The following is a 23309-nucleotide window of genomic DNA, read 5'->3' on the forward strand; positions in this document are numbered from 1 at the left end:
GTTTGCTATTTCTGCAATCTCATATCGCATGTGAATGACAGGATGCCCCACCCTTACGCCAGTAAACACGTCATCAGAGATGTCGCTGTAAGAGTAAGGGGAACTTATGTTGATTAAAGATTATATATATATATATATGTATATATATATGCTCACAATTAATCATACCCTTTTATATATATATATATATATATATATATATATATATATATATATATATATATATATATATATATATATATATATATATATATATATATAGCCTCTGGAGTGATAAAATTGTCTGTTCTGAATACTCCCCAAATCTCTCAATTTACATTTACGTTCTTATCATAAGCATAAGCAGGATTTAGCAGAGCTAAGTCCTCAACAGTTCATGAGATCAGCAATAAAATTCTGTAAGTCATTCACCAATTGTGAATACAGTCCTAACACAGTCAAAATAATAGATCAGGGGTTTTATTAAAGAAACATTTTCAGTTAAGATGAACTTGTCAAATCTTAACAGAAGACATAAGATAGGAAGTTTCTTTATTACAGTCCCAGGTCATTTCAGAAACACCCTGAAACCATCAGATCCACTAGCATCGTACATTTTCAAATGCTGTGGTCTGGCAATTCTTCTGTGCAAAGAGATGGGGTGTTATGTGTGGTTTAAGTCTAGCTATGACTAAATTCGAGACAAGAAGCAAATAAATTGAAATAGGACTTTTTGTGACATGAAGTATGCATTAAGCCTACTGGAGTAAGTGTCAAGAACCACACATTTGTGATATTACGATTCAGAAACAGGGGTTCTGCCCTATTGGTGTTGTCTGCAACATCTGCATCCTTGCAAATGTGTGTAGTCTCATTTTTGCATGTACAGTGCAGTTGTGACAAATCCAACTCAACACAGGCCACTCCAGTTTTGTGAAAACACAGTGAATGCCTCTGATATGGTGCCTCACAAAATGAGTGATCTTGGGTAACAAAATGTTACTAAAAAGAGAAGCATTGTTTTGAGGTTACACTGTCAATGTTGATTGAACACGTCTCGTGCTGATCCTTTGCATTACAATTTTAGCATTTATAGCAGACGGCGCAAATGTTCATCAATCCATCTGTCCTATTAAAATAGCCTAACATTTGACCAAATACCCTTTTTCACTCGGTGTGTGTCACATGATAAACGCAGTGTTCGTTGTCATTCTCAAAGCGATAAAGTCTTCCGCGCAAGAAATCGGTTCCTTAATATGAGTATAACTCGCATGACAAACATGTTCGTCCACGTTCGCTGATTTTCTACGTTTTGTCCTGGTGACGTTCCTCGTCATTCACGCAGAAAAGTTAGCCGTCGGTGGTGTGAAAAGAAGCGACTGTGTACGTGTGTGTGTGCCACAAAGCGTGCGAATACGATTTGGCTCTGCGCACATCGTGCACGCACTCTGCAATGCAATCCACACACACACACACACAGACACACACACAGAGTTGATGCAGTACTGCTAGCAAGTACGTTCAGACAACGAGTGAGACACACCCAGAGGAAAAATGGTCTCAACTAATGCGCAAGTACAATCAAAAGGGCTTGAGAATAGCCCGCTTGCGCGGGTTGGAGTCCGTGTCCAGATCGAGAGAAGAAGATTTTTTTCTGTTTTCTTCATGGGCAAAATGTCCTGGTATGAAGTGATTTCGAAATAACGTTGTAAAACGACAGAGTCGCCAGTGAAATGCGCTCTCTCAACAAACAACCCAGCCGGTGCACTTGTGAAAACAATCATGCGCCAAGCAGTTGCTCTACAGTTTTTTCTAAGGGGTAGCGGAGCGACACACAGACATGACATCAAATATAGGTAAAGTCTATTGCTTTTTGTTCGTTTTAAGAGTCAATAAATGGTATTATAATTATTTGAATGTGTTGTATTTTGCGAGTCAAGATGGCGCCGGGCACAGTCAGGTGACCTTGTTTTTTTCCCCTCAATACCAACAATAGTCAAAGCGAGAAGCGGAAGTGAATGCTCCCCCTGAAATATGATTGGCTTGTTTGAACTGTAGGAAAAAGCGTGGGCCCGTGGTTGGAGTGTGCGATGTGGCAGTCAAGTGCATGTGACAAACTTGTTTTTAATAAGACCAGTGACTACTGGTAACTTATGGGCTCTGCCGTAGAGGGCTCATTTTTAAGAACCGAAAAAAGAATTACGTCGATTTATGTCCTATCACCTCTATTCGCTTGATAAATATCACACTATATTAGATGTCTCATATGTTTTGTCTTGTCCATTTTGTTATGCAACCGTCCCTTCGTTCGTGTTATATTATGCTTCATCTGTTTAAGCCATTATACTATTTACATATCAGCGTTTATATAAAAGGGACCAAATAATGCCAAACTTTCACAGCATGAAATCCACATTGTGACACATAGTGTGATATGTTCACTGCCTAAACTAGACTAAAAGTAATAAAGATTTTAGCGCAGATAGTCTCGGTAGTCGCCACCGTGCATTCCCTCCAAAAGGGGGAGGGGTTGTGTTTTCCTGACGGTCCACCATCCATCCGTCCAAAGTGACTGTATTTACCTGCCATGAAAGCGCTTCAAGACAGAAGCAGCAGTTTGACAAAATATTAAATATGTGTACAGCCCTCGTTTACACGACCGTAGTGTTTTATTTGAACCAACACGTCAGTTTATTTCAAAATGTCCTTGTATTCCTTTAACTCATATATTCTCGTCTAAGTGTAGATACACCGACTAAGAAAATAAAGTAACTACCATAACACTGTTTAGTCTCTGTCGCCTTCGACAGTTCGGTTGATTTTATCGCATAGATGTCACCCTAAAACAGATTCGCTGGATCAACCTAACAGTTCCTGTAACCCCACCCAGTCTGTGATCGACCGCTGATTGGTCGTCAGTGTAGTTGTGAGTGTTTTCACATTTCATTCCGCGCTTCTAATTGGTCGCCGGTGACGACAATCCCACACCCAACTCCCACCCACTTGGGCATCATGTTTGTGAGACTCGCAATAGCTAGTTTGTTAAGAGGCTATAGCTGAATGTGCAGCAAAGACTCCAAGTCTAACTGCGCTCTTTGGTTTAAATCACTCATTTAGAGTTCAATAAAATGGATATGAAAAAGAGAATTCACCTGGAGTTGCGGAACCGGACGCCGTCAGACGTAAGCATCTTTATGAATTGCTGAGTGATATGATTTTTATTAAAACTGTTGGTTAGAGTAGTTCTGCGTGGATGGACAACGCTAGATGTGCACGCGTCAAGTTGATGTCTTGAATGAAAAGTTTGCGGCGACTTTGTTACAAGCCTAGAGCCTTGGATGTTGTTATCTCAGTATACCTATACGGCCCATGAGTTAAACAGTTTTACTGGTTATTTTCCCCCCAACTTTCGGGAGATCTTTTGATGATGCTGAGGTCGGAAACTGCAAGAGCCCCATGCATTCAGTGTATAAACAAGGGAAGCGGCGTGAGAAGCCATATTTGTAACTTTGTAGCCCCTGAACGCGCCCTTTTCCTTTGCATCCTCAGTGCTGCAAAAGTCGCCTGCCGTCAGTTCATGCCTCTCACACTTTCGCACATCCATTTTCAATTCAACATTCATACTTGCCCGTCACAGTGGTCGTTGACCAGTTCGCTAACTTGTTGTGGGACTCGTTTTGTGAATAGCTGTGCAGACGGTTTGACAGATAGCTTGCGATAAACACGATCGGTCAACTAAATTGCGTGGCATCTCTCCAGCAAAACGCTTTTATTGACGAATTTGAGTCGAATTCGAAAGCATTTACATTTCCCAATCAAAGAAAGTTGTGTAAATACTTATGCGGGATGTTTTCGTGGGCTTTTGGCACGTTAGTAATAGTCGCCCATTTGATTCAGATGGGAAAACGAGCGCATTTATTGTTTAATGGCAGTATAGAAAGGAATCGTGTCACAGCATATCTAGTTGCGTAAAGGTGCCCAAACCTATTTAAAACTGCATTATATGTCGACGACATGGCCAGAATGTAAAGACCAAATCGGCATTCTCTACTTCTTAAATATCATCCATGTTTTTCTTACTATATATCAAAGCGTAACTACGTCCTCTGATGAATTTAGTGCAACGTTATCAATGCCCCTGTTATTGCCCCATTACGCATACCTAAATACGCTGTAATAGAGCTCGTAATTAAAATGTCATAACCGTATTCCGAGCATTTCTGTGCGTCTCAACTGGCGGGATAAAGAGATATCCAGCCGTGTGGCTCTGCTTGTTATTTACATAGACTGGGCTCTTATGTGAGCGCTACGCAACTTGAAGCTGCGCTGCTCTAGTTGCAAGATCTAGGACAAGCCGCCATTTTAACCAGCAACAAAGACGCACGATATTTAATCGAACAGAGAGAATAGTTGCCGCCGTCTCTGTGCTTTGAACCGACCAGAACCGTTGAATATAGAGAGGCGAGCGTCTGTGAAGCGGGGAATCTCATCTTTATTCCGTGAAAGTCAATACCTTTCGCTTAAGAGCGACTCCGTTGCATTATCATGCGCCTCTCTGCCCCTCCTACTCGTGAATTCTTGGGTCCGTCCTCGTGTCTTTGCTCTTCCAAGACAATGCAATGGATTTGTGTAACACCCAGGCTATCGTTTACGCGTCTTTACTTTGCTGTTCGAGCACGCACTATAATAAAAATGCTCTACCCACAAGAAAACAATGTACGCCGCTTGTTGCGGAGTCAGCCATTTTGTTGGATGGGGAGTCAAACGTGAGATTTTGTTAAAGCACCGAAACATGCCCCCCTATCTGTTACCGTAGACCGCATGCTGAAGTAAACTTTACAACTGAATGGCGCCCGATTTGCGACTTGTTTTTTTGTTGTTGTTGCTCTCTTTATTTTCCTCATTCTAATTTGATTAATGTATTCATCGTATGATTAAAATGAACATTGTTTTTGTAAGTAAAAGTTGATAATATAAACTATATAAATAAAGAATGTCGCCTTTTAAGATTTTTTTTTTTTACATTTTTTTTTTTGGTGGGTCAGCATAATAAGTGTAAAACATACAGTGCTCTTGGTATGCTACCAAATTCAGAAACAGCTCTAGTGTAACTGAATTTAAGCTGTATTAACCATCACCTCATTGATTTGCTCAGGTAGAGACATATACTGTATTCATTATACTGTATTCATTAATCTTAACATTTAATCTCTTGTTCATCCCACGTGCCCTTAAACAGGTGAAAGAGCTTGTGCTTGACAACTGTCGGTCAAATGAGGGCAAAATTGAGGGCCTCACTGATGAGTTTGAGGAACTGGAATTTTTAAGCACAATCAACGTAGGCTTAACATCAGTTGCCAATTTGCCGAAGCTTAACAAACTCAAAAAGGTAATGGGCAGTTTCTTGTCTACCAAAAGAAAAAAATGTCAGTCTGCTTTTCCCCCAGTCTTATTAATATGGTACTGAATCATGTTCTTCACAGCTCGAGCTTAGCGATAACAGAATCTCAGGTGGTCTGGAGGTACTGGCAGAGAAGTGTCCAAACCTCACCCATCTCAACCTCAGTGGCAACAAAATTAAAGACCTCAGCACCATCGAACCCCTGGTAAGCTGTATTCTTGTCATTGGAGTCTTATCCTATTTTGCTATATATATATGCAATGTATTATTTATTTTTTTTGCAACTTGTTGACTTGTAATTTAGATGTATTTTATTTTTTTGTCATTTAAAGGCAGCTATGTATTATTATTGTCATTGTCCTTTTGACCTCCTGTCCTTTTCCCAACAGAAAAAATTGGAAAGCCTCAAAAGTTTAGACTTGTTCAACTGTGAGGTGACAAACCTGAATGACTACAGAGAAAATGTTTTCAAGCTGCTCCCTCAGCTGACATATCTCGACGGCTATGACAAAGAGGATAAAGAAGCACCAGACTCTGATGCTGAAGCTTACGTCGAAGGCCTAGATGATGATGAGGATGATGAAGATGGTATGTTTCTGAAGAGTCTGACTGAGACTGTGCTTCAAGATGCATAATTTTTTACATTTCGTTAAAGGAATTAATTTGTCATTGACCTAATTTTGTCTGCAGAGGGAGAAGAGGAGGAGTATGATGAGGATGCAGCTCCTGGAGAGGAAGACGAAGAAGAGGGGGAGGAGGATGATGAGGAAGAGGGAGAAGAGGAGGAAGAAGAGGACATCAGCGGAGAGGTTAATGCTTGGAATAATTTTGGATTCCTTTTTAAAATATAGAAATATGCAAACATGGTATAAACGTGTGCCTTTTTCTCACTTTTTAGGAAGAGGAGGAAGAGGAGTTAAATGATGGAGAGGTAGATGATGAGGAAGACTTTGGTAAGTGAATGGATTATGAATCGTCTCAAGACTGAAGTTGATACAATAAGTGTTACCGCCTGCGAATTGAATGCTGGTAAGCAGGGTGAGAGTAAGAGTAAACAACTTCTGGTCCTCTTTTGTGTTTACAGAGGAAGAGCGGGGTCAGAAGAGGAAAAGAGAACTGGATGAGGAAGGGGAGGAAGATGAAGACTAAAAATTCACTCCCCCCATTGTGATCTGACCGTTTAACCCCTGTATATCTGTCCTGTTGTCACTCTTCGATGGTTTGGGGAGGTATTCAAATGGTAGGGGGTGGGGTTAGTATAAACGAGGACACAGTTTAAATATTTGTTTTTAGCTTTTTTGTTGTTGATGTTGTTGTTGTTTTCTTTTGGTTTGGTTTGTACTTTCAGTTTGATTCCCTTCATTTTCTCCAAAAGCTCTTCAAATGGCTGACAACACAGTGTGGAAATTTATTATTGTTGGAAAACAGACCAGTATGCTCTTGTCATTTTTCCCTGTCTTTACTGTTGATGCCTAAATGCTGGTGATGACTTATGTATTAAAAAAGAAAAAACAACCAAAAACCTTTTAGAAGTGCATGGCTGACTCTATTTTAAAGTTGACTACTGGATTTCAAGGAAGAACATTTTCTAACCCACTTTTTTATTGCATCTTTTATTTGTGTATTTTTTTGTTTTTTTGTTGGTGTCATCATCACCACCATCACGTGTCGTGCTGTTTAGGCATGAAGAATACATCATGTCTGCTTGGACATGCACAGTTAAACCTCTCAATGTGATTTTTCTTTTATTTTTGAATGTTCAGAGCCGAATGTCTGCCCTTGTCAAATGAGTCCTAAACCCCTTCTCCCTTTTGTGTGGATAGTTCAGAGGTTTCGTGTTCTTTGTAAATAATGACCAAATATATTTTTTTTCTGATTCCCTTTGATAATGGCAGACATTTTCACAAATAATCTCAGTTGTAACCATTAACTGTAATAAAATGAATGAAAACGCAAGCGGCTCTATGGTAATTTGAGATATCTGTTCTGCCTGCCACAGAAAATCCACATATTGTAATTAGTTGTGATTTCATACTTGATCAATAGATTGTTTTTGCGTCTTGTGCAGAAATGGCTAGTGTATATCATCTCGCCACTGATATTTCGGATTAAATGAATATATGAAGTGAAATTGTATTGTGAAGCTCAGGGAAAATAGCTTGTATATTTTTGATGATGCGTAACTGGATAATGTGTAAGTATTCAGAAGCGTCATGCCAATTATTTAAATAGAAAGCATACGCAATTTTAACTGAGCTGTATCCAGTTGTCAGATCATACTGATTGAATTTTTTATTAAAAAGAAGCCTTCAGATTTCACATGAATAAAAGTCAGCATTTTTGTTCAAATGAATATTTACTGTATAAGCATGTGCTTTGTTAACATGAACATGAAAGCATTGCATACAGTGTAACTGAGGTGTCTCATAGTCTGTGGGGACCGATTGTCAGATTTTCATTCAAGATTGACAGGTAAATTAAGATCTAGTCTAGACAGTTGTATTTTAAGTACCAATTGAGTAAATTCAGCTCAGCATATTAGTGATATTCCTCAGAAAGGGGTTTTTACTTTGCATGCAATTACCTTTACTTAAACATGCTGTAGTTAGTCAGCTAATCATAATGAATGGCGAAATAGAGAGTAGTGATTACCCTTTTAATGTTCTTCATTTTAATCAAAGACAAAGGTTAGCCTAATGTCTTGCCTCATAATTCTTCAGGCACTGTCAGCACGAAATATTTCGACATTAATTGTGCTTGTGTAGGCAGTGAGCATCTTGTCTGACACCAAATTAAGGGACCCAAGTACTACATAAATATTCTGGCACCTCACTGTGAACATATAAAATATTACCCACTTCACCTCAACATCCAAAATGACACCCAGTGAATTATAAGGCATGAGATTTGGAATGTTTAGGCCTCATAAACACCATATTCCTCACTTAGGTAGGCTACTGTTTTTACTTACACCACATAGGCTAGGATATTAACTAAGGACTACTGTCTGTGTCTAGGAGGATACTGTGTAGTGTTTGCACCATGGCATGTGTAGGCCTATGTGCTGCTAACCCACAGACTGTGCAAGACTGTGGCCTTACTGCCCCCTAATGGTAGAATTCTTGAATTGCACTCAAAACGCGCTATTACAATGCAATAATGAAGCTGGAGCTGCTGGAGTTTGTCTTATTGTTTTATGAGGTAAAATATTTGCAAAACTAAATAGCGACTGCGAGAAAATGTCAAACACTCACTGGCTGTATTCAGAGGAGGACTGACTTTGCTTTCCGTGCTGGTCGAGCGAGGTTTGAGAGCTTATTTATAATCACTGGTTAATTCAAGAATCAAGTGATCAATCAATTTGACAAAGGATAACAATTTAACACATCAGATCATAGGTGGCCCTCTAAATGTGCCATTCAACTTTAAAAAACGAGCTTTTCCAGTTTGTTCTTGGCAAAATAAATGTGTTCATATATTATAATTAATAGCTTAACCTTTACAGAGCAGTGCACCTTTAAGAGCATGATTGCACCTGTATTGTTTTGTGGCCCATAATACAGTATATTTGCCCACGAGTATTTCGTCCACTGTACAATAAAACATTTGAAAGGGCTTGCACTGAAAGTTCAAATCGGAATACAATGCATTTGACAAGAATTTACATCCAATCTAAAGAGCATTTTTTTATAAGAGGTCAATAATTTGAATATTAGATCAGGACAGCAAGGATAAATTCATTGTTACAAGCTACAAACCTGAAAAACCAAAAGACACTTTGTTTAAAAGTAAGAACTGAAAATGGAAATCAATTAAATATAGGTTTGATTTACATGTTAATAATACAAAATAACAATGCCCCATTATGCTTTATAAATCACAGTCTTAAAAATAAAAGAGTTACCATCCATTCATCTTACTGAATCAAAAATGTAAAACAAATGTCTTTCTATGAACTGTCCTATGATACTACTACATTGTAGGTCTCTAATACTACACCTATTACTAATTTAATTTCATGGTTGGATTTTACAATTAGTGGATTTGTTTTATATTTTATATTTTATATTTCGTCATGTATCATCAGGTTCAAAGTGTAATTTTTAAAAAGGTATTCTGACAATTCATCCGTATTTGTAAAATCCTCACACTAAGTTTATTTAAATGAAAACCCAGTTGAACTATATTGCTTATATAGACGGACTTGAACATATTTCACATCGCACAATGTGAGGAGGATCTAAATTATCTGAAGAAACAGGGTCCCAAACTTATCTTAGTACAATTTCGATACTTCAGGATTTAGGAGTATGTCAATTGGGTAAAAGTCATCTGTCATGTAAGATTACAAGACTGTGGAGTTTCTATAGTAAAACAACACTACAGGTCATTAGGATAATGATGCAATAACTAGTGTTTACACTAGATAACAGCTTGATGGGTGAAGCATGTCTTTTTAAAACACTTTTTTTAATCTCTATATGGAGTTTATTAAGCTGCTTAGAACAAGGGCTAATGGCACAAAGGAATAAAATAAAAAGGAAATAAATAATTCTAATATTTAAAGTATACAATTATGAGATGATAATGTAATGAAAAGCTTGTACCAAAATTAATCCATATAGGGAGAATCAATCCACTGCAGGTAGACCGGCAGATGGGAGAGTTTTCACAGGGTTAGTGAATCATCAGTCCAATAAAGTCGACTTAGCACAAAGCAGCTGTGGGGTCAACACTGAGGGTCAGAGTAAAACACTGCTTTATGAAGACAAGCACTTGGTCTCCTGTGGTCTTGAAGGAAGGATATTTGAGTGGTAGGAAAAAGGAAGCCTGTGTGTTTCAGCAGCGCTGGGGGCTTATAGCGTGTCACGTTAGGAGATCAATTACAGATCCCATGTCAAATGCTGCTACCATTGTTGCTGCTGCTGCTGCTGCTGCTGTTGTTATTGTTGTTGATGTTTGGGCTGTTCCTTAAGTTATTGAGCTCCAGCTCAAGCTGTCGAATCTTAATGTCCTTCTGCGCAAGGTCGTCCTTCAGTCGCCGCAACTCGTCCTGCTGCCTGAAGAACATCCGCAAGAGCTGCAGAGCACAATGCAAAGGGTTACACAGATATAGAAACACTACTCAGCCACAAACTGTCCTTTCAACAACCATAATAAATCTTAACAGAATCATGGTAACACCTCATTCTCTGTACGGGGAGGCACGTTTTCTAGCAGGTCAATCCCATTGACCACTCCACCTTTCTTCTCCTTCACGGGGGCCTTGAACACCAGCTTGTTGGGTCTGTTGTAGCCCTCTTTTAAGGACATGAGCACTGGACCTAAACGTGTACATGCATACATGGATTTGTTTAATTTCAGCCTTTGTCTTTTCAAATATTATTATTCTGAAAATAACTGCAGGTCTTTACCTCGGTTGATTCCACTGAGCCACTCATCAACAGAAAGAGCAGGTTCTGTCCCAGGAGTCATGGGATATATGTCCTCCTGATATGTTTCAGACTGAAAAGAAAGAGGGTTTTCATTTACTGTTTTTACACTATTAGCATTAGGTGATAGTAACAAGACTCTGGACAGGTAAATGTTCAGTCTAAAGAACTAGGGTCACAGAAAGCACACTCTTATCATTGTGTTCATTGTGCAGAGCACTTAATGTCGCTTTAGAACGTGTAATTAGTGCATTGTGGACAAAATCTTTGGATGAAAAGGTCTCTGTGAAAATAATCCCAGGTATTCATCACCTTATTCTTATAGGTTTATGTGGGCTGCTGTTTATTAAGGTTTCTGCTATAAATAAAACATAATTATCAAATACTTTGGATATGAGTAAAACCAGGGTGTTTTAAACCTTTTAATGCATGGGACTCCGAAATATGATGATCCCATTAGCTAAGGTATAAAGACTATATATTGTGTGATAAAATAGTACATGTGTTGTAGCAATATTAATTATAAATTAGCTTTTGATTATATACATATTAGCTATATATTAATTTTAAAAAATGAATTTGAACAAATTTCATTAATATTAAAATATTACCTAATACTATTTCTACCCAACATTTGAGATCCATTTTTATTTCAAATCCATTTGTATAACACTTCACATAATAAATATCATTTCAATACAGAATAGTTCCATAAAACTACCAACTATTCTCGAATATATGTATGTTGCAAGGAATGCAGGAGAATATATATTTGCATACTGTTGAATGCATTGTATAATTTTTTCCCCACCAATTCCAAAACTTACAGAGAACACTCACAATGGCTAGCAAACAACTGATTTCTCCAATATCCTGAATGATAAATGGATTGATAGATATCAGGACCATTTGCACTGAAACAACCTGGCACTGGATTTATTTGTGTGTGTATATGTGTGTATTTTACAATTGTGGGGTTGAGAGGATGCTGTCTTTCCCACTGTTTTTTAAGCCTTAACAATAATGGGCCAAGCCACTACTGCCCATTCTGTACAGAGCACAAAACACACATGCTGCGTCTCACATAGGGGTTATTACACGGCTCACTACTCTCATCTCACTGAGGTAGCAGTTACACCAGCGAAAGAGAGGTGATGGATTCCTTCATCCTGTCAGATGGCTTGCTTACATTTTTTTTTGGCAGGATACACAACTATAACCTGAGACCTCACACAAGGCATGTGTCTCCTGTCTAGCACAAATTTCTCTCAACCTTCAGTGGAACTCAATGATGTATTTAATTGGGAACAGTGGACTGTGAACTAATATCTTCATGGTGCTTAAGCTCACCCTTCTAGGCACGATCATAGAGATTGGCTCAATCAGGCCCTTTAGAGTCACCAACTTATAAAACCTGAAGACTTCACACGCTCCTACATCTAGTCCATGCTTCGGCATCACTCCTATCAGAAAACACGTATGAGAAGTTGAACATTAGACATGTTTATAGTTGGTTTTGTCTTGATATGGAAGAAATAACACAATACATAGCTGGTATATTAAAGGACAAACTACTGAGAAAAGTGCTATCCACTTAAAGGTATACATATAAACATGACGTTTCTATGAAGATAGGGTGTGATTCTGAATATTTTTGTCAATAAAAATAAATTAATTCCTTGATGTTCCTTAAATTCCGCATAAAACAAATGATCATAATTAAAATATTTAAACATTTATTTAAAAAACGAAATCTGAAATGATTAAACTGAAAATTAAGCTAAAAATTGCATTCTAGGGTTAATTTGGAAAGCTTTTAACTCCATTTTACAGAGGTTGCTGGAATAGTGTGATCATTGAATGGTGAGAATTTGAGTTTTACCGAGGCCTTTCTGTGGTGCAGGGGACCTGAACTCCATGAGATACTGCAGGTAGGGTTTCTCCTGGGTGATCTCATAGTACCGGATGTTCCCATCGCCCTACAATTACACCATTTTAGTCAGTTCAAAGACAATTACTGTTTTTTTTCTAAGGTAATCATTTGTGATAGCAGTCTGTTCAAGTAACTCTGAAATATCAACATATACAGATATCCTACTTATGCATCAATGTGGCTATTCAGTATTTAACTGAAATACAATATAATATTTTATATCTAACATATTTCTAATATACATTACCGTCCAACAGTTTAGGGTCAGTAAGATTTGTTTAGGCTATGTTTAGTCTCTTATGCTCACCAAGGCTCAAAATATGATAAAAAATACAGCAAAACAGTAACATTATTATTACAATTTAAAACAACTGTTTTCAATTTTAAAAATGTTAATTTCTTGTGATGGCAAATCTGAATTTTCAGCATCATTACATTCAGTGTCACATGATCCTTTAGAAATAATTTTAATAATTGTTTTGTTTTTTTCATTGTTGAAAATGCTTGTGTAGCTTAATATTTTTGTTGGAAATTGTGATAGATGTTTTTGCAGGATTCTTTCATGAACAGAAAGTTCAAAAGAACAGCATTTATCTGAAATCATTTGTAACATTATAAATGTCTTTTTTTAATACTATTTAATGCATCCTTTAAAAAAAAACGTACTGATGCCAAACTTTTGAACGAAGTGCATATTTACAAGCATTACAAGCATGTAAGAATTCTTATCAGTATGGAGTAATGTGTACCTTGCCTGCTAAGTAGAGCATATGTGTGTCTGCATCATAGAAGGGGAAAAGCAGTCCTGACAAGCCGTCAATCTCCTCTTCAATGATTGGCATGGACAGATCCTCCTGTCATTAGAGACATTTTTTTTTTTTTTACCAATTAATGTTGAGATTCAGGAGTTTCTCAGAACCCTAACAATGTACAAATAGCAAAGCAAACAGCTTCTTTTATTCTCTCTCCACTGCAGTTGAGTGTAGCTGTTTAGCTACACTTACACAAAAACAATTCATGTGATTATCACACAATAATTACAGGGAAGATGCTGAGAAGAAAACATAATGACTTTCAGCAGTTAATCTTTAGGGTAATGCAGACATCAGGGACATTGTGTATTTCTGGTTGAGTTTTGGGAATTAATCACACAAACACACACATTTGTTTTTCTGTCCTTTTGGAGACTTGACTTCATTTATCTTTATACTATTTTCTAACCCCTAAAACTATACCTACCATTAGCTCTGACCCCCACAGACACATTTTAGCATTTACATTTCATGTATAAGACAATATTTTGCTTATTCATTTGTTTTCCTCCTTGGAACCGTTGACTGGTCCCACAATGTAGGTTATTTAAGGTTTAACTACCCTTGTAGGGACATTTGATCAGGTCAAAACCTGACCCAGACACATAGGTTGCCCTCACCTGGTCCCAGAGAGCAATCTGGCGTGTGTTCCAGCGAGACACACCTGTCGTTAGGAGTCGTTTCATGTTGCCTAGGAACACAACACGGTTCACTTTGTGGTTTTTAAAGTTCGCCTCCTGCTTGACAATATAAAACAAAGACAAGTGAAAATTTCAGTTCTGCAAACAATTTTCTCAAAAGTGCATTTACAAAATCAGGGTGAATGAAAAATTGTCATTCCAAAAATACACAGTGATGATGGGTATTTTTCTTCTGGATGTCAGTGAATAATAAAATATTTTATAATTTATAATAAAATTAATTCAGTGTGTATGGTTATATAAATAAATAAAAATATACAGTTCAAATATTTCGGGGTTGGTAAGATCACTGGAAAAAATTACCGGAAAAAATTACCAGGAATTTGCAGGATTAAAGAGTATTATTTTTTTTTTTACAATAAATTACTGTAGTCATAAATTTACTGTGAAATCAATGTGTGCTGGCTGGGTCATTTTCTTACAAATGAGTGTGAATCAACAGCAGAATGATGCTGACCACAGTAATTTACTGCTCTTGTTGTACTGTGAATTCACATGATAATGTTGTCTTTAACCATGCCACTGTAATAAATGTAATTATTTACCACTGTAATTGTTTTGAAGTCACCATAATGGTGATAAGTGTTCCATTTGCTTGAGATCTTGGACCCTCTGTATTCATATTCAAATTTCTGTTCTAACAAGTCAGAAATGTGACAAATTAAAAAAAAAACATTTGTTAAAATGATGACAAACTAGAATACAAAATAGTTTAGTCAGACTATTCTTAGCATGAATATGAAGATTTTGTTTTAGTATTATTTAAGCATGAAGATTTACAAATAACTTCTTTCAAATTCATAACTGTAGAGATTAATCTTTGAAAGATGACATCATCTTATAAGCATCACCTAATGACGCACAGACATCAGTACTTGACATACAAAATACAACAAATAATAAAAACACTTATCCAAAATAAGCCAATATTACAAAATAAACCAACAACACAAACTGCTAAAATCAAAGCAAAACAAGTTCAACGGCACAGATAAAAACCAACAAGAATCAAGAAACTCCACAGCATAATCTATTCATGCCGCACTGCATGCTGGCTACCTTCATAGTACATATGCATTGTAGAAATACAGTATGATGCTGTTTGTTTACAGTAAATTGTGTTTTCCAATACTGTAAACTCACAGTTTTTTACTTTTTAGTGCAGTTAGATACAGGAAAAGTCCTACTGTGAAATTACTGTGAAAGTCAAGTCAAGTCAACTTTATTTATATAGCGCTTTTAACAATGTAGATTGTTTCAAAGCAGCTTTACAGTGTTAAACAGGAAAATAATGCAGCATAATTTTCTTCAGCTGTATAGCCATTCTGGAAAAAATGCTGATGTCATCAGTTCATTTCAATTATCATACAGTGACAGTGTGGGCTTTAGATCAATAATTAGATCAGTAATTTAGTTTAAATGGTTAATTTAGTTTATTAATTTGATTTATTTCGATGTTTAGTTGAAAAATTTAGTGTGAAAGTAATGCAATTATTAACCTGGAATATACTGTAATTTCACACTAAAATGTTTAACAATGTTTTAATGTTTCTAAAAGAAGTATTTTATGCTCACCAAGGCAGTAAAAACAGTAATACATATTACAATTTCAAATAACTATTTTCCATTTTAATCTGAGTTTTGAAAAGCTGAATTTTCAGCATCATTACTCCAGTCTTCAGTGTCACATGATCCTTCAGCAATCATTCTAATATTCTTATTTGAAACAGCATTTATTTGAAATAGAAATGTTTTGTAACATTAGAAATGTACAATACTATACTTTTTATTCAATTTAATGCATACCTGATGTGATTGAAATTTGCCATTTGTCTGTCTGTTTAAGAGGCCTGACTGTGCTGCATATACTATAAGATCAAATGCACACAATCCACACCTGTAACACTTTGCCAGAGCGGGGCTCAATGACGCGGAGCTTCTTGTCCTTGCAGCTGGTGGCCAGCAGGCTCCCCTCTGTGTTAAATGACATACAGAGTATTACGTCTGTGTGGCAGTCAATCATTTTCACCGGCTCCCCAATCTCCAGATTCCAAATCAGGATCTACAGAGTGACAAATAAGCACATTAGTCAAATCTCAGATACAGTCTTTTGACAGTTTTATTTCTGTGAGTGGCAGTGTGGCACACTCATGTTCATACTGTGGACAATGAAAATAAGTTCACATACAATCATTAGTACCAACTGTCCACACTGTCCATGTTTTAACTTTTAGCTTATATTATTGAATCTGAGACTGTAAAATTCTGTTGCAAAAGATTTTACTACCTTGTAGTCATAGCCAGCACTGAAGAGAATCCCACTTGTGGTTGGGTGCCACTCTACGAGGCCCACACGTCTGCTATGACCATACAGTTCTAATACAGGCTCTGTCAAATTCCTTCTCAGTCCTTCATCGGGAATCTCCCATATTCGTACCTGACACAACCACAGACACAAAGATGCAGAGCATAAACAAATAAATAGCACCATTATATGAAGATGGTTTAATTACAACTAATTACAACCTCATAAATGGTTAAATCAGTCTCATATGACATATAGCCTACAACGTACAACAAACACGGAAGCTTTAAAGTTACTTTTTTTTATTAATTAATTTTCTTATTTTTTTTGCAGGGTTACTTAAAATGATTTATGTAAAACAAATGTACATGCATTGAAATTACATTTAAATATTTATCCCTTTCCAAATATATCCCTATACTTGATGTGACTGGTTATGGTTCAATAAATAAAGCTTCTAAGTGATATATTTGGTCCTTTTTGACAGAGTAATATTCCAGGTTAATGTGTTAAAACTCTTTCACCATCCACATCATGAAAAGTAAATGGTTTTCCATTAATGAAAACAAAAATTAATACAAATTTAATGATGCTGACTAATTTGACCATCATGATGATTTTGCACTTCAAGTTTACTCACAGAAGAGTCCTCTGAACAAGAAGCGATTATGTTGTCATGGAAAGGATTCCATTTGATGTCCAGCACATTGCCTTGGTGACCACAGACCTTTGGATAGTGAGGGTCGATGCGGCCAAACTGCAGGAGGAAAGTACAGGTTACTGATCTGACGTTTTTCCCCCCCCGATGTGAACACAACACAAATAAAACAATGTATGGACACACACACACAGCAAGACATATACTTGAAAACATTCATAGAGCTTCATTGTAATACACACAAACGTCCACTGTGAGGAGCTACATAACTAGAGTCATACAGTCAGTTGTAGACAGAATGGTGGTTATGATGTCATGAATGTTTGATGCCACTTTAGTCCATTGACCTCTTTCTGAGGTCCTTTGGGATTTGTAGTTCAGGTCATGCATGAGTGCACCCTGAGTGGGCTGCTTATGAAAGAGTCTTCATCTATAGGTCAGGGCTTCAGTGCAATGCAGTGATATAGTAGTACTGTTAGCGCTGTAATACCAGAGAAGTCATTTCATTGTTGAAGAAAGTTTGTATGCTTGAATGTGAATTCTTGGTCATCATGTGGCTTCTTGGTTGCATATGTTAAAGCAATGAACTCATGGCAGACTGCCTGTCACACATTCTGCTCTTCATGTCTGTGCTCTCTGTGCTATTCTACTAGATTAGCATGATGGAAATCTGTGTTAGATTATGGCATTAAATTAGCACAGCAATTGCTCGAGGGGTGTTTTTTAAATAGAATTTTCCTGCGTGAGGAAATGTCTTGATTTCCCATAGGAGATTTAAAAACTCAAAAGAACACTGAAAATGATTGAAAAGAACCGATTATAAAATGCTAAAGCCTTTAACTACTGTGGCCAAAGCACTTGGTTATAGTTTGTTGTTCAAATCTTTGCCTGCAGGTTTTCTGATTTGTCAAGGTGTTTTCCAAGACTACATATAGCTCTCAGACTGTGTAGACAGAGTGTTTATTCAAACAGCTCATTGCCTCTCTTATCATGATAACGATTTTAGAATTAAATACAATTTTTATTGATCTTTTGTGATATTATAAAATCATATTGTGCTTTGGGCACTCAAATTTGGGCACTCAATATTCCAAAATGCTAAATTTATTAGAACTGACTTAAACTGGGAGTTATTAACGGCACAACAGCCCAAAAAAGGACTTAAAGGGATAGTTCACCCAAAAATTTTAATTCTGTCACAATTTACTCACCCTCAAGTTGTTCCAAATCTGTATGAATGTATTAATCCGAATATCTTCTTTTGTGTTCAGCAGAACAAATAAACTCATACAGGTTTGGAACAACTTGAGGGTGCGTAAATTATGACAGAATTTTCATTTTTGGGTGAACTATCCCTTTAAGTATGACTTAACTAAAACTACTAACATTATCAGTGTAATGAATGAACGAATGAATGCACAAAATTACATCTTTAATGATCTTTTAATTGCAATAAATGCATGCATAATGATCATTAAATTGCATTCAAACATCATGAAATCTAATATACAAACATGATTATGAATAATTTTCTCTGAGGGACATTTTCATATATGCATGCAGAGGACAAAGTTTTGAAAGAGATGCTTGTGCTTTTTGCGCCTATTTTTCTTTGATTCTCAGTTTCCTCGCTCTCTAATTAATTATTCATTATTTGTCCACTTCCTGTTTATTGTTATTCTTTTTTTGTGTGTAGGAGTGTGTTGGCAGCGAGCGGTTGTTGAGACAGATGTGTTGGCTGCAGACCAGGCCGGGTAGTCGCTGTCTGAGAGCTTACAGTCAGAGACAAAAGGAGATAATATATTTAGCCACACCCTCTATTGTGAGCAGCACAATGATGCGTGAGGAACAGCCATGTGATTACACTAATTATGATGTCAGTGGATGTGCCTACAGTCTAGACTGCCATAACTCTAATAGCACAATCTTCAATCAAAATATGGTGTTTCCTATAGGGCACAATTTTAACATCCTTAGCAGAGAAGTTACAAGTTGTCAATATAACTATTATGTGAACAGTCCATAGAGTATGCTGTAAAATAATTTCTGCTCTTATCCGTGTCTACTGTATAGAAGTTCATGTTCGATTATGATGCTATTATTATTGTAAAAAAATCCCTGATCCCACATTAAACACCTTCCTGAATGCACATTTCAGGGCTACAGTTTGTGGTTTTTCTTTCTAAATAATATACTAAATACAATAGCGCATGAGTAATGACTCACTATCTGACTAGTCTGGCTGTGCTAGACCTGTACTAGAATAGAAGCGGCAGAGACAACATTTTTCTAAACGCAGGTTTATATCTGTATAAACAAAAAATACATAGGCTACAACATCAGCATTTTTAACAAACATAAATGTAACATAGCTTGCCTGCACATGTATATAATGTTAGCGTATTTAACTAATGAATGGATTATTTAAAACAAACTGATGATTGGTGGTCTAATATATAACTCATATTATGTTGTAGAGAGAGAAAGAGGAGTATGGAGTTTTACAGTAGATTTACACTACCACATCCTCAGAAAATGGACATGATTGACCAGTGCTACTCTTTTCTAAAGTCTAGAGTAGACCATTCAAAATTATTTTGCTTCTTCCAAGCACAACATTTTCCATGGTTCTTGAACAAAATTCTAAACAAAGGGTATTTCAGTTTTCTGAGCTTATTTTATGTTAACTGAAGCATTATAAAAATGGGTGTGGGTCTTGTTAAAAGCACTTTTGGGCATGTTAAGGTAGTCTGAAATAGTTGGCAGTTTCCTATCAGTGTTGCCAGATGGCCCAACTCCCTCTTGTGTGTGTGTGTGTGTGTGTGTGTGTGTGTGTGTTTAACTGTATCCCTGACTGCTTGAGCCATTTATATAGGAGTTCTGCATTATTTTAAGAATTCTGATATCATCCCAAACCATTACAGCACCGCCTCACACATTATCATTCAGAGACGTTTCTGTCAACAGCAGCTTAGCAGGTCAAGGAAAGGAACGGTTTCATTTCCAAATGGTTAAACAGTTAATGATGACATCATCGCGAATACCACAGTCTTCTATTCATGCTCTTTTTTTCTCTTTCCCTGGGCCATCTCATCATGGTTTCTGAATGCAGTTTCCATTCCACAACTGAAGCTGCTTTGTCAAATGAGGAATTCCATTTGAAAAGCCAATGTTCTGCCATAATATTGTTCCCATGTGTCTGGATCTCAGATGTATTATGAGAATCGATGATCCTTAATCAGACAGTTGTCCCTGTTAAATAGACTAATTCAGACGAATGCCTCGGTTTGATTAAAAGCATTAGAGAAATTTAACAAGCTAAAAACACACATTACAAGAAATACAATAGTGCATTAAGTGCAAAGAAAAAAAGTCAGCTAAAAGGCAAAAATCTTAAAGCTTGTATATTGGTTACACCTATCATGCAACTGAGGTCAAACTATTATTACTTATTAAATAGCTTCACAGTGATTTCTACGATCTCTATGCCAGATTTCAGTGACGGTGACAGAGAACTTCTCAGTATTACAGTATGCATGCAAACTTTGCAGGGAGCTGTCAATGCTAGGCAGAGAGAGAGAAAGAGACGCAAGGGAGATGGAGGATGAAGAAGCTGGGAAAAACAGAGCTCCACGTGGTGTTCAGAGAAACACACATGCAGAAGTCCGAGGGACTGAATTCTTTTTCAAGGCCTGCATGGGAGCCCAGTTGGAGTCACAAACATTGTGCAATGAGCCCATTAAGAGCACAAAGCTGGCCTTCTACATCACACTTTAACTGGGTGACTCTGAATGTTCATCACAAAAGTGCTATTGATAGATTATCCAAGTTGGCTGAGACCATGACCGATGGGTCTGCAGGCCCACTGGGCAGTCTAGCATGACCGGATGCGCTCAAGAGGAGGAATAGAAGAATACACAGAATAAAGAGAGGATATGACTGGAGAGAAGAATGGGACATCAGAGGCTCTGTGCCAAAATTCTCATTGTCATGTCAATGATAAATAGTGTGCATGTCATTTTTTCTGTCTGTGCTATTCTTGCAGTTGCTGTGAAAGTGGAATTTGGAGGCACATTTAAATTCACTAACTTTGCATTTTGTCTCTTTAGGATTCAGTAACGTGGTTTTAAAAAAAAGAAAGAAAATAACTTAAAATGATAGGTAAACTAAAAATTCTTTCATCATTCACTCACCCTTCTGTAGAACATATTTTTGTCCATATAATGGAAGTCAATGTTGACCAAAACTGTTTGGTTACCAACATTCAGAAGAAAGAAAGTCGTACAGGTTCAGAATGACCAGAGGGTGAGTTAATGATGACAGAATATTCCATTTTGGCTGAACTATATGATTAATCTACAGAAACCCTGTCTTCTATATTTCCTTATGAAGCAGACATTATAAAGCTGTTCTGCTCCAGCCAGAGCAGCAGCTTCCAGTGCTTGTCAATTTAAGGCCATAAAAGCCATTAAAGCCAAAGATTAAAGGAATAGCACCTGCTTTCTGCTCACTATAGTCAGGCTATGCACCTGTAAACAGGGTAACAGAAAGATTTAATTTAGAGCTTGTCAAGCCACTGGGTGAGGGATTTCATGGTTCCATGGAGTCATGAATCAGGCTCAGAGGGTGATGCAGGGAGATTGCAACTTGCTCTTAAAGGGTTAGTTCACCCAAAAATGAAAATTAGACCATGACTTACTCACCCTTAAGTCATCCTCCTAGGTGTATATGACATCCTTCTTTCAGACGAATAAAATCGGAGTTATATTGAAAATATCCTGGCTCTTCCAAACTTTATAATGGCAGGGACTTGTGTCATTTTTGAAGTCCATAAAAGTGCATCTATCCATCATATAACTGCTCCACACGGCTCCGGGGGGTTAATAAAGGCTTTCTGAAGCAAAGCCGTGCTTTTGTGTAAGAAAAATATCCATATTTAAAACTTAACAGACTAAAATAACTAGCTTCCTACGGTCAGCGGTACGCAAGTCGACTTGCGCTAAAAGAGTAACCCTTGAACTCTTGACGCATACGTATTGACGAACGCAGAAGCGCAGAGGATAGAGCAAAACAAAACACTGGTCATGATTTAGAAGTCTAAAACCAGAATTTTTAAAGAGAAATGGAGGAGGATTTCGATATAAGAGAAGAGGGGCTTGAGTTTATTGCCCAGCCCTTAGCTTGCAATACTCCTGTACATCACGTCAGGGGTTACTCTTTTAGCGCAAGTCGACTTGCCAAGTACCGCTAACCACCGGAAGCTAGTTATTTTAGTCTATAAAGTTTTAAATATGGATATTTTTCTTACACAAATGCACCACATTGCTTCAGAAGGCCTTTATTATCGGTGCGATCACATAGAATGCCTGTGGTGCAAAGGGAACCTAAGTAATGCAAAGAAAATAAATATAACCTATACTACACTACAACAGGACCAACTAAATTGTTCAGCAGAAAGAGAGTGAAAGGCCTGTGGGTTCCTTTAAGCGTGCACCACATGTGCATTTATAAGAACAGGGCGAGGGATTTCATCTATGTTTTTCCACTGTTCAGTAACCACTGCTCATGTTCTCAGCACCCATTAATTTAAATGTGAATTGGTACAAAGCACCCATTAGCACTTCCCCACATTGCTTTGTTTTAGACAGATTTTATGCATATTTGCAGTCAAATTTGCATCAAGGTTCAGGAGTGTGCACTCTTTAATCACAGTTCACCTTCAATTCAGATGACTAAAATGCACATTTTCAACAATATGCCCTGCATGTAGCTGAATTTGCCAATATTTTTTTTAAATAAATATAGCCTATTGTATGAAAGGTAAGATGTTTGCTCTGTCTTGAAAGCAGCAAGTGTTCTAAATATATATAGGGTGAATTCAGGTTGATTGGGAAAATGTTTCCAAGTCATCTCAATGGCAAAAATTGTCCCAGTCACCCTGAATGTTTAAACAGTACACTCTAAAAAAAAAGGCTCGTAATCATAGGGGAACCTTTTTTAGTGCTATATAGCACCAATTTTGGTGCTTCAGTGGTTCTTCAGCGTTCCTCAGAGGTGCTATATAGCACCTTAGTCAAAGAACCGGTGA

At 37.2% G+C, this 23309-nt stretch overlaps 2 protein-coding genes across 7 annotated transcripts in view; one reads left to right on the forward strand and one right to left on the reverse strand.

Moving 5' to 3' along the window:
* Positions 1–1463: 1463 nt before the first annotated feature.
* Positions 1464–7731, forward strand: anp32a (acidic (leucine-rich) nuclear phosphoprotein 32 family, member A). The gene is made up of 8 exons (XM_079810507.1): positions 1464–1835; positions 3097–3161; positions 5219–5368; positions 5463–5585; positions 5770–5968; positions 6071–6189; positions 6279–6333; positions 6465–7731. The coding sequence occupies exons 1-8, from the start codon at positions 1820–1822 to the stop codon at positions 6527–6529; spliced, it is 792 nt and encodes a 263-aa protein (XP_079666633.1). The 5' UTR covers positions 1464–1819; the 3' UTR covers positions 6530–7731.
* coro2ba (coronin, actin binding protein, 2Ba) overlaps positions 7643–23309 on the reverse strand; it is a 79168-nt gene continuing 63501 nt past the window's right edge. For 3 of the 6 annotated variants that reach the window (XM_079810500.1, XM_079810503.1, XM_079810502.1), the window contains exons 3-12: positions 17204–17320; positions 16546–16695; positions 16156–16320; positions 14178–14297; positions 13495–13599; positions 12695–12791; positions 12163–12275; positions 10795–10885; positions 10565–10704; positions 7657–10460 (exon numbers count right to left, since the gene is read on the reverse strand). In XM_079810500.1, coding sequence (XP_079666626.1) covers positions 10278–10460; positions 10565–10704; positions 10795–10885; positions 12163–12275; positions 12695–12791; positions 13495–13599; positions 14178–14297; positions 16156–16320; positions 16546–16695; positions 17204–17320 — 1281 coding nt within the window. In that variant the 3' untranslated portion in view covers positions 7657–10277. Of the gene's footprint in view, positions 10461–10564; positions 10705–10794; positions 10886–12162; positions 12276–12694; positions 12792–13494; positions 13600–14177; positions 14298–16155; positions 16321–16545; positions 16696–17203; positions 17321–23309 lie in introns of all 6 variants that reach the window. The other 3 variants (XM_079810505.1, XM_079810504.1, XM_079810501.1) reach the window with 2 other exon arrangements.

Source organism: Gobio gobio (genome assembly GCF_949357685.1).
Source record: "Gobio gobio genome assembly, chromosome: 2".
In the NCBI taxonomy this organism is placed as follows: Eukaryota; Metazoa; Chordata; class Actinopteri; order Cypriniformes; family Gobionidae; genus Gobio; species Gobio gobio.